At 42.0% G+C, this 16,586-nt stretch overlaps 1 protein-coding gene across 1 annotated transcript in view; it reads left to right on the forward strand.

The window, feature by feature from the left end:
• Nucleotides 1-1,531: 1,531 nt before the first annotated feature.
• GPC4 (glypican 4) overlaps nucleotides 1,532-16,586 on the forward strand; it is a 214,880-nt gene continuing 199,825 nt past the window's right edge. The window contains 1 exon segment of the mRNA XM_030208703.1: nucleotides 1,532-1,978. Coding sequence (XP_030064563.1) covers nucleotides 1,822-1,978 — 157 coding nt within the window. The 5' untranslated portion in view covers nucleotides 1,532-1,821.

Below are 16,586 nucleotides of genomic sequence, written 5' to 3' on the forward strand. Positions count from 1 at the left end.
AGCCTCCCAAAGTGCTTTGAAAATATGCCTCTATGGCTACTCTTATGTTCCTGTATTACTTACTATGTTTATCTATAACCTTTGTTCAGTATTTCTATTGTCTTACATTGTTAAACTAACTACAGTTAATTGTTTGTATGCCACATTGAACCTGAACCTGCTTGGGATAACGTAGGGTATAAATGTCATAAATAAATAAATAAATACTTATTCATTCTGGATATCTTGAAAACCTGACTAGGTGGATGATGCCTCAAGGACTGGGTTCAGAAGCACTGCATTATAGCCATGCCTAAACCCTCTTCTGGAGGCACACATAGCCAGCTAGGTTTTTAGGATCACCTCAATGAATATGCATGAGATAGACTTGTATACAGCATCCAAATATACATATGGCATGCATATTCATATGCATTCATCCTGAAAACCTGACTGGCTAAGAGGTGTAGTTTCAAAGCATTTAGACTTACAAAGTTCTTTGAAAATGAGCCCCTAAGTGTGCCTCCCAGGAGAGGGTTGAAAAGTAGTGCATTCTGAGACTTGCAGCACCGATTTGAATGGGTAGAAAGGGGACTACACATACCACACTGCTTTGACTGGGTAGCCTGGCAGCTCTGAAAAGGGTCTGTAGTATTTCAGTAGGAAGTGGAAACAGCCAAACTGGATATACTTCATGCAGAGCTGCCAAGTTACCCATTCCAGGAGGGAGACTTTTTGGCCGGTGCTGCATTTCTTCCAACCTCATCCTGGTGCTTTATTGGACAATTCAGCAGTGATTTCAATAGAATCATTGACTACAAATACGACATTGCTTTGGGATGTAAGTTTAAAACCAGCACCAAGCAAAACGTCTCCCTCCTGAAATGGTTAATTTGACAACTTTGCTTCATGGTCAATCTGCCCATATATTAGGATATTTTGCAAACACTAGTGGTGATATTTAGAGGAAGCTCTCTTATGGTTTAAGAAACCCGGTATCTAGTACTTTGAGCTTCGTTACACCTAAACAGGTAGAGGCGGCCCCAATTAAGCTTTTAGCAAGACCTGGAATGGCTCACACAGTTACGCTACAGAAGTTTTGAAGTATTCCCTGTATCTAAGATATCAAACGGGTCTGGGTAAAAACCAGAGCTTCCAGATCCATAACAACCTTGCTAAACCACTGTGTACAAAAAGGTAATCTGTGACTGTGTTTTTTTTTTTTTTTTTAAATATCTCTTTCTGTTCTAAAACCGATGCTGAGGTCAATCCGGTGATGTTAGCTCAGAGTCCATGTGAAATAACCTGTTGTGCCGGAGATTTTTGAGAGAGGCAACAAGTGATTTCTGTTGATGGGGGTGGTTTGCACATGTGGCTCTTTGACTGTAGCCCCAGAAACCTTGAATCGGCGGCGCGGCGGTGGCAGCTTGGGATCGGGAAGGGAGTGTGGAAATCCAGGCTCCGTCTTTTGGGCGTCGCCGGCGCCGCCTCCGCCCCTTCCTCCCTGCCCATGTGCCGGCTGCTGCCCCGCTCGGAAAGTTTTGCAGAGCGCAGCAGCCTGGCCGGGCCAATCAGTCGGGAGAGAGCGGAGGGGGGCAGAGCTGCGGGCCGCCGCTGAAGCACTTTTGGTAACTTGTGAGAAAGCAGCCAGGACGGAGTCCCCCCCGTCGCCAGCCCGTGCAAAGAAGATCCGAGCGGCTCCCTGTGCCCTCCCCGCATCTCCTTCACCCGGGCTTTGATTGCTTAGTAGTGGGGGGCGGGGGGTTCATCTTTTTTTTTGGTTGTATCGCGGATCGTGTGTTTTATTCCCTCCTTCCCTTCCCCCCAGCCTTCGTCCTCGCCATGGTCCGGATGGGTTTCTCTTCCTTCGTTTGCACTTTAGCTGCTTTCAGCCTCTCTGCCCTGGCGGAGTTGAAGTCCAAGAGCTGCTCGGAAGTGAGGAAAGTTTATATCTCGAAAGGCTTCAACCAGAACGATGCGCCCTACCACGAGATCAATGGTGAGTGCGGCGGGGAGCCCGGGGTCGGCCGCTGGGGTGGCTTTTTGCTCTGTCCGTGATTTAGGAGGAAACCTTTCCTCTCTCTCTCTCCCCCCCCATCCCTTAGCCTTCTCCACTTTCTTAGCGTGCTTTTGCTTTTCGCTTTGTTTTAGCTCTAGAGGCGGCCGGTGGCTTTTCTAAAGTGAAACTCGAGCCTCCCGCAAAAGTTGCGATCGGAACTTCAATAACAAATGCAAACGTTGCTGGTTGACCGGTAAAGCCACTTTTTTTTTTTTTTTTAATTCCTCCTCACGCTGCTCGGAAATAACTTTTCGACAGTGGTATTTTTATTAGGAGTGACCAGATTTAGTTTAACCTCGGGGTTAATTGCAAACGCAATTACAGGCGTTTTGAAAAGAATGATTACAGGAAATCTTAATCTCTTTTGTTTGGGGATGGTCATGTAAATGAAGAAGGCTAATCCTCTGGAAAAAAAAATGTGCACGTTTTTACACTTGAGGTGTTCAAAAGAACCTCCCCCCCCCCCCTTTGACTGTTTACTAAATGTACTCTATTGTCGAGCATTGGTTGTGAAGAATTCTTGCTTAAATGAACTCTGCAAATGATAAATTGTGTAGAGGAATTTGCAGATGGCAGCCGACCACATTTTGATGCTTTCCAAACCCTGAGTTCTTTTGGGCTGAGATCCTATGTCCACTCGTACTGCAGTCGGTCACTTGTTATAACATCCGTGGTCTATAAAAGTGCTTATGTGAAGAAAGAATGTAGCAACTTGGCAGAATGATGGCCGTGAGGATACAGTGATCTCTGAAACTTTCTAATAGCGTTTGCAGTTCTGTTTACCCCCAACCAGATCCACTGGCTGTTGCATATTGCTTGACTGTCAAAGCAGGCAGAGGAGGATTGTTCATTTGGACCTAGGGAGGGAAAAAGGGATCTAAAGCTTGCATTTTCCAAATGTGTTATAGCGTTTCTCATTTTTAAGGCCTGTCTTATGAAAAGGCTTCCCTTAGTCTTAGTGACTCAGGCCCTTAGCATTGTTTCTTGAAGTCTAGCTAGAATTTGGGAAGGACCCCCCCCCCCTTCAGATAACAATCCAAACGTTTTAAAATCACTGAGAGGCATCTGTAGTAAATTGAGATTGTGGAGTCTCTAAACAATATTGCATGAATGCTACCATATGTTTAGTCAAAGAACAAACATGGGCCCCAGTCATTTCACATGGGTTATTTACAGGACCAGTGGGGTTCTCTAAGTTGATTAGGTGTCTTGTGCGTCAGTTCATTTTGATTTTACAGAGTAAAATGTCTGCTGCCAACCTAATTCCACATGTATTGGCCTGATTTACAACTTTTACCTTCTTATACTCCCCCCCCCCCCCACACACACACATCAAATCTGAAATGCAAAGGGGGGGGGGGGGGTGGCAGGGCACATTCCCTCTGCTGCCTCACTGGGGGTTTGATGTATAAAAAGTTCTCTCTCTCCAAGGAAATCCTGTGCTCTAATGGTTCTGGGCCTGAGTGCAAAGCCTGTGCTTGGGAAAGAAATTTCATGTACTGAACCTCAGACATATGTCTGTCTATGCAAATACATCAAATAAATGGTTTCCTGAGAAGCTGTCATGTGGTTTCTAACACATTTCTAAGAAAACTTAAGGTTTATTGACACAAAACCGGGCAAGGGGATCATCTGACTCTTAGAAATATCTCCAAGCAGGCAGCAGCGATCCTGTATTGAGCTTCATGAATAATTCTTGCGTGGTACAGCCGGCTAGATTTTTATGAGGAATACAAAAATGATGGTTGTGGTTAATATTTTAACAACCAAGACAGCGAGTGGCTTTTCTGTTTATCTGAAACTAGTTTAAAGTTTTTCAGCATATGCTTCTAGATAGATGTAAGCCCAGAGGCCAGTTCTGAGGAGTCAGCAGTAGGAAACGGTAGCTAATGTGCTCACACCCAAAACCATTTTATTCCCTTTGCTTCATCCTTCAGCCCCCTCCCAGAGCTTCTGCTTTTATTTCCCCCCTTTTCAATTCTCCCCGGAACAAAAGAAGTGCCATTTTAAGCCGGAATCCATAGGAGACCACCAAGGACTTCAGCTCACGCCGTGCAATTTCGCACCACTTCCAACAATAAAAAAAAAAAAAAAAATGCATGACTGAATGACTGAAAAATGCAGAATGGTGGAGACATTCATTTGAGGCTGGGACACTGTCACAACACAGACAGACCCACGTAAATACCTTTTTAGACTGCTAATATAAAACCAGGAGTAATCTTTTTACCATGGCTGTGTCCTTCAAATATGCATACATTATTCCCTTCAGTAGCATAAAAGTGAAATGAACGTAGCCGGCTGTACGTTCTCCATTGTCAGCTGGGTTTCCATACATCTGAGAAAAATAAGTGGTCTTTTCATTTCTAAAGATGAGGGCTTAAATGGTACTATTTGCTATTCTTTTTCTCAATTTGAGAATACTCTGAGCAGCTAAGTGTGTGTTTTGTTAAAGGATGATTTTTTTTAAAAATCTGACGTTGATTATACCTCTTTCCCCATGTGACATAATGCAGGTTTATGGACCGGTCTGAAATATTTTTTAATCATTATGTACTTACCCAGTGTAATTAAGATGGTCCAACTTGTTTTCAGGGGAGTCGGAGTGCAGCCTGCTGGCAGGGCTTCCGTTGGATGTCCTGAACTGCTTGTTAGTTTGACCCCAGGCCTTTGAATTGAGAGGTCACACAGAGAAATGTGATAATCAGAAGGGATTATTTAACGAGAGAATCTTTCCTATTTACTTTTTAAAAGTATTAATTAGGGTATGTTCCCAGCTTCTGTGTGGAATAAATATGCTGAACCAGAGAGTTGGTTTCCTCTTTCTTTGAAAGGTATGGGTCTCCTCTTAAATGGATGAACCTTCTTGCTGGGTAAGGAATTGGAAGCAAAAGAATTTTGACTTGCTGCTTGTTAACTGCCTGGTGTTAAGTGTGATTTGAAGTCGCTCAGATGAGTAGGTGAACCAGGCCCTTGGAGGTCTCTTCTCACATAAACGCACAGGGCAATTTTATTAACAGGGCATCTATTCAGCATCTTTAGTGGAATGGGTAAAATATACACCTGTAATTCAGGCTCGAGCACTTCTCTTTGTGCCTAAATGTCAGAGATAGGGGGGCGTTCTATAAATGGTGCAGAAATAAATTGGCGTGGGACACTCTGGGTTGAATAACGCTTAGAGCTGATTCCCGCACTGGAAGTTGGGTGCTGGTTTTTATGCAGCTGAAATCTGGTGTAAATGCCGGCGTCCAGCTCCTGGCATTTGTGCATGGAAATGGGATTATGCTATAGCCCCGCGCACAGCTTTTTGGAATGCCTCCTTTTAAGTTGCGTGCTGAGATATTTAGGCACCCGGGGTTATAATATAATGCACAGGTTGATGCGCACAAAATCCCAATTGCCAATTATAACTGAAAGAATTGATTGCTATCAATTAATTGCTAGTTAATGGTTTGTTGGCTAATAAAGATGCGCACTGAGATTTTGGTGGATAACATATAAAATCCTGTAAGTTACACGTGCGAGTTCTGGCCTCCTGTAAAATAGGTGCCATGTGAAATGTGCATGTAATTTATAGAAGCGTGTTATATTGGTAGACGAAATCTTGTCTTTTATACGCATGTCCACATATGTATGCTTGTATATGCCATTATTGTAATCATAAATATTAACACCCAGTTTATAGAATTATTCCCAGAGTGGACAGAATGCCTTAGGGCCCTGTTTACAAAGGTGTGCTAGCGTTTTTAGTGCTCGTTATTAGCGCATGCAAACCGTGTAGTGGCCCTAGGAATATTATGGGCATCTACACAGTTAGCTCATGCTAAAAACGCTAGCATGCTTTTGTAAACAGGGTCCTAAGTGAACTAGGCCTGGACTTCTGTACACTGAAAAGCTGTGGGGGAGAGGGGTGGGCATGTTTTTGTTTTGTAAGTAGTCTGGGCTGCTGTGTTGCTGTGGATTTGCTAAGCTAGTAGAGGAGATAATCAGTTTGGGCCTTGGCTATAGTGGTTACCTTGAGGTCATAAGTTCTCTGCTGGACTCAAAAGTTGGCTTCCTTTTGACTTGGGAAAGCGTGCGTGTCATATTTTTGATCCTATTAAGGTGACAGTGGGGCTCATTTTCAAAGCATTTAGACTTACAAAGTTCCATAGTAACCTGTGGAACTTTGGAAGTCTGAGGGTCCTGTTTGCTAAGCAGCGTCATAGGCGCGTTAACCATGTACATGCTTACAGTATCCCTTATAGGTGTCTACATAATTAGCGTGTGTGCTAAAAACATTAAAACGCCTTAGTAAACAGGGCTCTTGGTGCTTTGAAAATACGCCTCTGTGTATCAAATTTGCACTGTCACAAAATACACAAGAATGTCTGTCAATTTGTGGTCAATCCAGGCCTACCTTCAACCCAAAGTCATTTTTTTCACCTTGTTGGTGTGATATTTTGTTCTGCATGAGTCCTGTGCTTCTCTTTGCTCTGTAAACAGTATACATAGTTTTGCACTGTATTTTGAAAGGACAGTTTGTTTGCAAAGTGTGAAGGATATTTATAACAAAAAGTCAAACTGCACAAAAAAGTCTGTTAGGAGACTGATGGATGTAAATAGACCATTTCTAAACAGATGAGCACAACATAGGTTGCAAAGCTTATGATCCATTTTATTCAGAGGCCTAGTTCAAAATAATTTTTGCCAGAGGCAGAGCACAGAAGGGTCCCTCGTCCAAAATGCTTTTCCACCCAGATGGTAGGTGTCCCGATGAGAGCTCTAGCCAGCAAAAGTTAAACAGAACAGCGGAAGTACGCCATTTCCTAGGAGGGCAGAGAACACTAAGCTGATTTTGGTACAGAGCAATATTCCGATCTATAGACTCCTGAGGCGTAGAGTGCCAAAACACAGCCGCTGATTCAAGTCTTTTTTTTATCTACCTTCAATAAACACCGCTTAATTGGACTGATACATTTCCCTTGTGGTTGTCTGGAAGTGCCAACTCTTCACCCTACTTCTTGGGTCTGCAGTATTCTACAAGGGCCAGATTGTACAAAGTTGTACACCTAAATCCGAATACCACACAGATTTGGGCGCACACGTTACAGACTAGTGCTAATTTTGCGACTAACTTAGGGCTCCTTTTACAAAGTCGCGCTAGGGATTCCAGCGCGGCAAGTGTGACAAAGCCCATAGGAATTGATTGGGCATCGTTGCATTTGCTGCGCTGGAATCACTAGCGCAAAAGAAGCCCTTAAGTGGTAATTGGCACTAATTTGTAGTTGTGTGGAACTGCACTTGAGCACCTAAATGCCGTATAGCATGCAGTTACAAAGGGGGTGGGCCCATGGGCGGATCAGGGCGTGTTGTCTGCATAAGTTGTACATGCTCATACCCACAAATGATATCTGTTACCTTTGACATGGTGGAAGTGCTAATGCATGCTGACTTACTCTTTTCTGTGGCAATTTTAATTTAATTTGGCATTTGCTACCTGCTTTACTGACAAGTTTTTTTTTTTTTAATCATTTATTTATAATTTTTTCATTTTACAAGGATCACTTGCAAAACAGTAAAACAGAGATGATTGTACATTAAAACAATATTAGAAGAAAACAATCTCAATAAGATAAGTGGATTTTATACAATCTTTCTCTTTCTTAGACCAGAAAATAAATAGGGAGAGTGAAACAAGACAAGGAGATCAATTTAAACAACAGCAAACAAAGAAAACGTGGTATTAACCCGATTATTCCCGGTTATTATTTATCTAAATCATTATTCCACATTGATCATCTGGTTGGTTTCTTCAAGACCATAACGGCGCATAGTCCATCAATTTCATTGGAAACATACTTATTGTCCAATATTAGTGAAAGTAATAAACCTGATTTCATTTTTTTCCCTTTTAAAACCAGAAATTGTTTAACAATACAAACCCTTGAATCTCCAATCCAATTCCCGATGATTAAAGTAATCCCAGTTTCACAGGCTTCACTCCTTTTGAATTAATATATTAAGAGGAATCATTTCAGAGGAAAAAAAAACATTAGGAGTCATACCCGGAACTCTGGGAAAACAACAATCTCGATATTAATCATCTGTAACAATACTGACAAGTTTTAAGCGGTTTACATTTAACATTTTATCAAGAAGTTAGCAAACATTAATTAGTAATAACTTACAGTGGAACTGTTCAGTTTGAAGTAAACATTACATTACATCTTAACTAGCTAGACATGGTTGGGCATAATTGTTTATGTAAGATCATGTTTAATATGAAACTTGATAGTCTTTGGAACTCATAGTCTATAATGTAGACCCTTCGCCATTTTTATCATGACAAGTTTCACACGCAATTGCTGTTGTAGAGTTGGCGCTTACTGTCGGATTCTGTATAGCACGCCTAGAGATCCTGTGCTGAAATGTATTTATTAGGATTTATGAATTCGCTCAAGGTGGTGAACAGTAAGAATAGAACAAACATGAGCAATAGGCAATTACAGCAGTAAAAATATTCAAATAACAATACGAAGTATGGCATGGTATGCTACTTGCAATGACAACACAATACATAATAGAACATTTTAATTGATAGTGAAAGGTACAGTAAAAATGTAACAGGTAAGAGAGTAAGAAGAATATGTGTAACTTAAGCTTATGAGCACTGATAACGGCACTTAGCATGCAGTAATGAGCACTAATTGGCACTGATCAGAATTTACACGCACAACTCGCTAAGCGTATTCTGTAACAAAGTGGGGCAAAGTTCTAACGCACGCAGTTCAAAAGAGGCGTAGTTATGGGCGGGGAAAATTTACGCACCTAGTTATAGGTCTCAGTGCGCCTAAATTTAGACACCAGGATTTATGCCACATTTTTGTAAGTGTAAATGGAAGCGTGTAGTTTCAGGTGCTGAGATATCAACTAAACATATTCTGTAATTTGGTGCCTAAATCTAGGTGTCGACTTATAAGATTTTTTTTTTTTTTTTAAGGCACCATATGAAGAATCTCCCCCTTAGCACTCATTTTTCATGCCTAATTTTTGATGCACTTTCTTGAATCTAGCCCCAAGGGCTCAAGCTTCTTTTGCTGGGATAAGCCTATAACAGTGTGGACCGGAAGAGCTGTGCAGACTTTGAGACAATAATACTTTCCATAGTAAACCACTACAGAAAATAATTGTTCTTTATGCACATTCAGTTCACTCGCTGCTCACAAAACTGCATATTCCTCACGTACCCCTTCTGTGTTGTCACGTGAAGACTGTGTGTAATAAGCAGAATTAGAGCTTTGCTGGTCTGCCTGAAGGATGATTTTTATTTTTCCTTTTCTGCCTGGGGGGGGGGGGGGGGGTTCTGTCATTTTACATGGCGGAAAATTACTTGTTTTTCTGTCAGAAAATGATTGGGTAGGAATGCTCTTTGTTTAATTTAATTTTATTTCTTCCAGCCAGACAGGTAAAATCCAGGATATTTTTCTGCCTCCCCTCCCCCACCTGACACACGTTCTTATCAACTGTTGTGTTCATAAACAATTATTTAGTGATCAGAAGCTCTGGTGCTCATCTATTTTTGGACCACAGACAGAATCTAATTAACGCACCCATAATCAGGCCATTGAACTGTTACCATAGCTCAGTTTATCCTTGCTAAAGTAGTCAGTCATTTCTGTTTGTTGTGTAACCTTTCAGTATTTTTAAGGTGTCGTATTGTTTAAACCTATGTTAATTGATCAGGCATGTATTTAGTTCAGTCTAATGGTTGTTTATGGTGATGGTTTCTCTGTAGACATGCTTAATCCTTGTAAGCGTGGCAGTGCCTTTCATACAGACATGCTTGAACTAGTATACTCATTGCTTCCATCTCTGTTAAATGCCTTTCTGTGGGTATTTTTTTTTTTTTTTTTGCACAAGGAGAAAACACAGACTTTTAACTGGGAAGACGGATTTTTGCAGCTTTGTTTCTTAAAATGGTGGCAGGATTCTGTTTGCAAAGTTCATTCGCAGTATGAGGTAACACCAGTAATGGTCAAACTGTGATTTGCTAAAACGGTACAATGCCCTATCAACAGTTTTTTTTTTTAATCCTTTACGAGAAGTATGTGTGTGATTTTTTTTTTCTCTGAGCAGGATTGATGGCGACGTCTGTGTTTAATTTTCCAGTCTAAACTATGACAGACTTTGGTATGTTTCTGAAAACCTTCCCTTTTTGGCTACAAATCACAATGCTATCTGTACCTCTTGTAAAATGTGAGTGGCATTCTTGATTTTGCAGCTGTAGCAAAGGTGCCTGGTTGTTCTCTGTTCCAAAGTAAAATTGTTGATGTGGTTGCACCAAGGACAGAGCTGTGAGTATGTTAACTTACAGCATAGGCACCAGAACCCAAGGGCTGTGGCCCTGTAAATGTTTTGCCCCACACAGCAGCCAAAAGGTAACCGAACAGAAAAGTCCCACAAGAACAATAGTAGTGCACAAACAAGTGGAAACGGAGGAAGGCTAGACAAACCTCAGGATCAATGAGATTAAAATTTTTATTGCTATGATATGTATAAAATGGTACACAATAACATAAAATCAGTACTCAAGACTTGACACGGCAACATGTTTCGGCATAAAATGTTCCTGCCTCAAGAGTATGTATAAAAGCAAAAACAAGAGGCACTGATCTGACCTACTGAGGTATAAACAAAGTAAAAGCAGATCACATACAAAACACAAAAACAAGTGAATAAAAATAGAAGTGGTTTATTAAAATGGTTACCCGACGTGGCCACGTTTCGCCCTCAGGCTGCGTCGGGGTAAAAAGACTAAAAGAGGTTGATATCGTAGTGTTCCCCTAATAGTAAAAATCAAACCACTTAGTCCACTTCTCACCCCAACCCGATTCACTCTTTTTTACCCCTGACGCAGCCCGAGGGCGAAACGTGGCCACGTCGGGTAACTGTTTTAATAAACCACTTCTCCTTTTATTCGCTTGTTTTTGTGTTTTGTATGTGATCTGCTTTTACTTTGTTTATGCCTCAAGAGTCTGACAATGTGTAGATGAAGATAGGATTGTGCTGCTAGGTAAGAATAGTGAAGAGGTCTTTAAAAAGACCGTGCATACGTGAACTGATGCCCTATGTAAAGACAATGGTAGCAAAACAAAACCAGGTACTCCGAAAGAGTGAGGTAAAGCGTCAATGCTAATCTCCTTTGCTCAGCATCAGCGGCTAGGGGGTAGAACAGGGGTTTCCAAACCAGTCCCGTGGGAACCCCAGCCAGTCAGGTTTTCAAGATATCCACAATGAATATGCATGAGATAAATTTGCATTCCAAGGAGGCCCTGTATAGAAATTGATCACATGCATATTCCCAGGACAGGTTCAGGAATGACTGGGATAGGGACACAGCTTGTTTGGTTTGGCCCTCTCAAACCAAAAAGGAAGGGGCAGAGCTACTGCAGGAACTGAAGGTTCCCCATACCCTCACCCCCCAGTTTTATCTCAGTGCAACTGGGTGATGGTTCTATCTGTGTGGTACAAGGGGGGAGGGCTTGAAACATGAGGTGTAAGTTGAGTTTTACTCTGTTAATAGCATCTTGAGAATGTCACTGTCAACAGATTTGAAAGGAAGTACATAAGTATTGCCATACTGGGAAAGACCAAAGGTCCATCAAGCCCAGCATCCTGTTTCCAACAGTGGCCAATCCAGGTCACAAATACCTGGCAAGATCCCAAAAAAGTACAAAACATTTTATACTGCTTATCCCAGAAATAGTGGATTTTCCCCAAGTCCATTTAATAATGGTCTATGGACTTTTCCTTTAGGAAGCCGTCCAAACCTTTTTAAAACTCCACTAAGCTAACCGCCTTTACCACATTCTATGGCAACGAATTCCAGAGTTTAATTACACGTTGAGTGAAGAAAAACTTTCTCCTTTTTTAAAAAAAATTTACTACATTGTAGCTTCATTGCATGCCCCCTAGTCCTAGTATTTTTGGAAAGTGTAAACAGACACTTCACATCTACCTGTTCAACTCCACTTATTATTTTATAGACCTCTATCATATCTCCCCTCAGCCATCTTTTCTCCAGCTGATGAGCCTTAGCTGCTTTAGCCTTTCCTCATAGGGATGTCGTCCCATCCCCTTTATTATTTTCGTTGCTCTTCTCTGCACCTTTTCTAGTTCCACTATATCTTTTTTGAGATTAAATTGGGAATTTGTGGTTATTGATTCTTTGAGGGCCCAGTAGCACTAACTGGCGAGAGCCTGGACTAGTTAGATACCAGAAGCCAAGCAGGCTTGGGCCTGGCCAGCACTTGGATGCCCCCCCCCCCCCAAAGCAAATCCAAGCCCTGATCACATAATACAACAAAAATGGGTAAGAGAGTAGAATAAACAACCTGATGGCAAATTCCACCTTGAATTTTAAGAAGTGAAAAAAAGCGTCATTGCAAAATCAGATTAAGGGCCCTTTTTACTAAGGTGCATTAGCATTTGTTAAACACTAGAGATGCCCATATGTTCCTATGGGTGTCTCTAGCGCTAATGTTTAGGTGCCCTAAATTTGTTACGTGCATCGTGTACCTTTTTCATGGTAGGTTACATTAAACCTTAGCGTGTTAAGGCTTAATTCATTAGGTATTTGACTTTCTGGCACTGAAGGGGGGAAAAAAAAAATCCCTTGACGAATTGGACTTTAAGTAATAATAATTTTCGTTACAGGCTTAAATGTTTTGAACAGGAAATTTGGTAATTAACTAGTATTAGAATCCTATTTGTTTCCCATGGTTGCACTAATATTTTTGGCGTGCTGAAGAATTTTGCTATAATCACATTCCATTTTGTCCCCAGTACTCTCTGCATATACAAAGTAGGTAGTTTATAAATGTGTATTTTATTGTCCTTGTTGAATTTAAGAGTCCAATATTCAGCCTGCAACAGTCATTGCTTAATTTTTATTGGAAAACCAATGGACATTGGTTATAATGTACGTTATATTACACCAAACTCCTGTTCTGCAGATACCTACGTGGATTACACAAATTCAAGAAGACTGGATAAGCAAACATTCCAGGAATTACAATGCACCCTCCAAATACAAGCTACACAACCTAATTTCCTAGTAGTACATATTTGTGAAATTAAAAAAAAAAAATTTTTCAAGGGTTTCCTAAACATTCAATAATCAAGGAGTAATCGAATCTGAGATGGCAGTGAATTCTAGACTATAACTGTTTGATAGGTGAGTGAGGAATTAAACATCTTAACATGATTTAATCCTCTTTACTGATGAAAAGAACAATAACATCTGGTTCTGAGTCCTATGAAAAAGACCTTTTTGAAGACATGTAATTGAATCGCATAGATAATCAGGAGCATCACCACTCATAATTTTAAAAATAGTGCATATGCATCCTGGCTTCTATTGAGAGCCAGGGCAGCTCCACAAAAAACAGGGTAACAGAATCAAATTTGTGAGCTGTATAAATCAGCTGTATGACCTGTCTGATTAAAGCCTTGGACCATCCAACATAGATAATCCTACATAATAATTCTCACCACCAGCGTTCTAATGTGGGACTGCCTGTGTCCGTGGCTCCTGTAGTTGCTGAGCTAGGCTCCATAGCCAGGATGACGTCACTAACAGCCCCTGCCTGGGAATCAGCTGTCAGTGCGCCGCTCCCTGCCACTTCGGAGCAACTGGCAGGGAGCGGCGCATCAAAAAACTACAAGCGCGGCACCACAGACCCCCCCCCCCCACTCGGTGCATCACCCAATCCCCCCTCCCCAAGCATGTGAAGCAAGCTGCCCATGGCCAGAGTAAGTAGGATTTGAACCCTGACCTCCCTGGTTCGCAACCTGCTGTTCTCTCCACTGGGCCAGTGGTTCCCAAATGGAAAGCCATGGCAAATTTTAAAACTCCCTTCAAATTCTGTCACCCATAGAATGGCTGGTGGGGGGATGCTCAAGCCTTGACAGCTGAAGTTGTCCACTGCCCAAGCCCAGAACTCCATGCTGCCTGAGGAAGTCAACAGCATGCTTCAGCTGCCAACACCGGCACTCCCACACATGGTCACTTCTGGCATCTTCCTCAGGCAGCATGGAGTTCGGGGCTTGGGCAGTAGACCACTTCAGCTGGCATGATTTAGGCATCCCCACCAGCAAAGGTAGGACTCCATGATGCCACCGCCATCATCATCACCGGGGGGGAGGGGAGTGGGGGGGACGACGACAAGGGAGGAAATGTGTAGTGTATGGATGCCATGAAACATTACTTAACCCATTAGTGCCCGACTTTCCCATATGGGATTTTATTATGGGAACATTGGGCTCTAATGGGTTAAACAAGACGCTGTGATCTGAGAAAGTTTGGGACCCACTGCACTAGGAAGCCTTTGCTTGGAATATGGATGTTAGTTGCATGGATGCTATGAAATAAAAAATTTCACCGCATTACTAGAGACATCAAGCCTTGAACAGCAAACTTACAAAGCAAGCATCAGAGTTTACATAATATGTAACGCACATCTCCACTGTCGCTCTAGGAAGCCAATGTGAAGCCAGAATTCAGTTTTTACATTCAGGTTGACTTCAGGATTCAATCATGTTTAACACACCCTTCAAAACATGTATTATTTTGACTCATTCCCCAGCCTGCTGTTCTGAAAAACTTAAACGGTGTCCTTGTGCAAATGCTATTGTGTATATTAGCAAAGCCACAAGGCCACGCTGGACAGCGTCTCCTTTCTAGCACTTTTCAGTGCTTATCTAAAGAGGCAGCCTGGGCTCTGAATCCACTGCCAACATGGTAACTTTGCAAACCAATCAGGGGTCGAATTTAGGGGTCATGGAGTACGGGCCTGGCATGGTACCTACTCCTGAAAATGACCTTGATCAGATAAAATAAAGGTCATCTACAATACACTGCCTTGCAAATCCCCATGCATAAACACAGAGAACATGTAAGGAGCGCCTTCATCAACTAAAAATCCAATCCAGTCACATACCTTTAGGCAGAATAATTAAGTCATGCAAAATCCCTCAACTGGACAACAAAAAACAAACAAACTGGTTTTGGTAATGTAACCCGAGCTATGCTGACATACAAAAGAGCTGTATCATTATTAGAAAATGGAAGAGAAACATTACACCAGTGGTTCCCAAATCTGATCCTGGAAGCACCCAGCCAGTCAGGTTTGCAGGATACTCACAATGAACAAATAGTCATGAGAGAGATTTGCATGCACTGCTTCCACTGCATGCAAATCAGTCTCATGACTATTCATTGTGGATATTCTGAAAACCTGACTGGCTGGGGTGCCTCCAGGTTCAGGTTTGGAAACCACTGCATTACTCTGTTTTTTTTTGTTTTTGTTTTTTAGATATAAAAAACAGCTTTTTAGTAACTAGCTGCAGCTATCACTACGGGGATTACATACTAAACTGTGTTAGGCGCTAACCCCCGCATTCCATATAGTGAGACTTAAGTTGAGCGCACAAATCTAGTCGTATTCTGCATTTGCGTACACAACTTGATTAGTTAACAAGCCAGTCAGCACTGATAATTGCCACTTAAGCAATTGACACTAACTGGCATTAATTAGAATTTCCACACACAACTGTATAATCATATTCTATAATGTGATGCACAAATTCTACGTCGAATAGTTAAAAAGGAGTTGTGGGCATTTCTAAAATTTATGCGCATGGTTATAGAATACACCTGGTCCGTGCCTAATTTAGGCATCGGCATTTAAACCAGGTTTTACTAAGCATAACTGCCCGCAATTAAAATTTAGTTGCACGGATGGGTGCTCGGCGTATTCTATAAACCGCACGGAAATTTAGGAGTATTTTACAGAATATGCCTAGGCGTATTTCTTTTTGGCATGATATATAGAATCTAGTCCTAAATGTGCGCCTAACGCAACTAAAAATGGAGTAGCGCAGGATCCACTCGGGCATGCTGTGGTAGCATCAAAATATGCACATGCTAACCATATGCTAAAAAACGTTTCCTTTTCTTTTTTTTTTTTTTTTTTGAGGACACATCCTGGGCAGCGAGTGGACATTCCTGCACTACATTACCACACATTATCTGGTTTCCACATGGACAACACAGGAGCCTTTATTGCCTATATATTGGCTGACAGTAAGTGTTCACGTGATAATTTTTTTAAATGGCCATATGTTAATGGCAATTAACATGCAGGACAGACCCAGCAACTAGGGTCACTTTTTGCACATGATTTAAATTACTAGAACTGCTCCAGTAGCACGTCTGCACCGATCAGGGCCACCGAGAAAAAGCGTGGCGCAAACAATCTTAAAGGCCCCCTCGCCACCTCCACCCCCCACTTTGGTTTTCTAAAACTCAGCCCCCCACCCCACCCCCCCCACCCACCCAGCAGTGAGCACCAGCAGCCAGAGACTGATACACACTGGTCCCGTCAACCCCACAGCCTTTCCTTGGGTGTTTCCGCCTATGTGAAAACAGAAGTTGCGTCACAGGGACCGGCTGGCGCTAGCAGTGTTTTATCAGTCACTGGCTGCGCTTGCTCGCTGCTGGTGA

The sequence above is a fragment of the Microcaecilia unicolor genome, chromosome 7, assembly GCF_901765095.1.
Source record: "Microcaecilia unicolor chromosome 7, aMicUni1.1, whole genome shotgun sequence".
Lineage (NCBI taxonomy): Eukaryota > Metazoa > Chordata > Amphibia > Gymnophiona > Siphonopidae > Microcaecilia > Microcaecilia unicolor.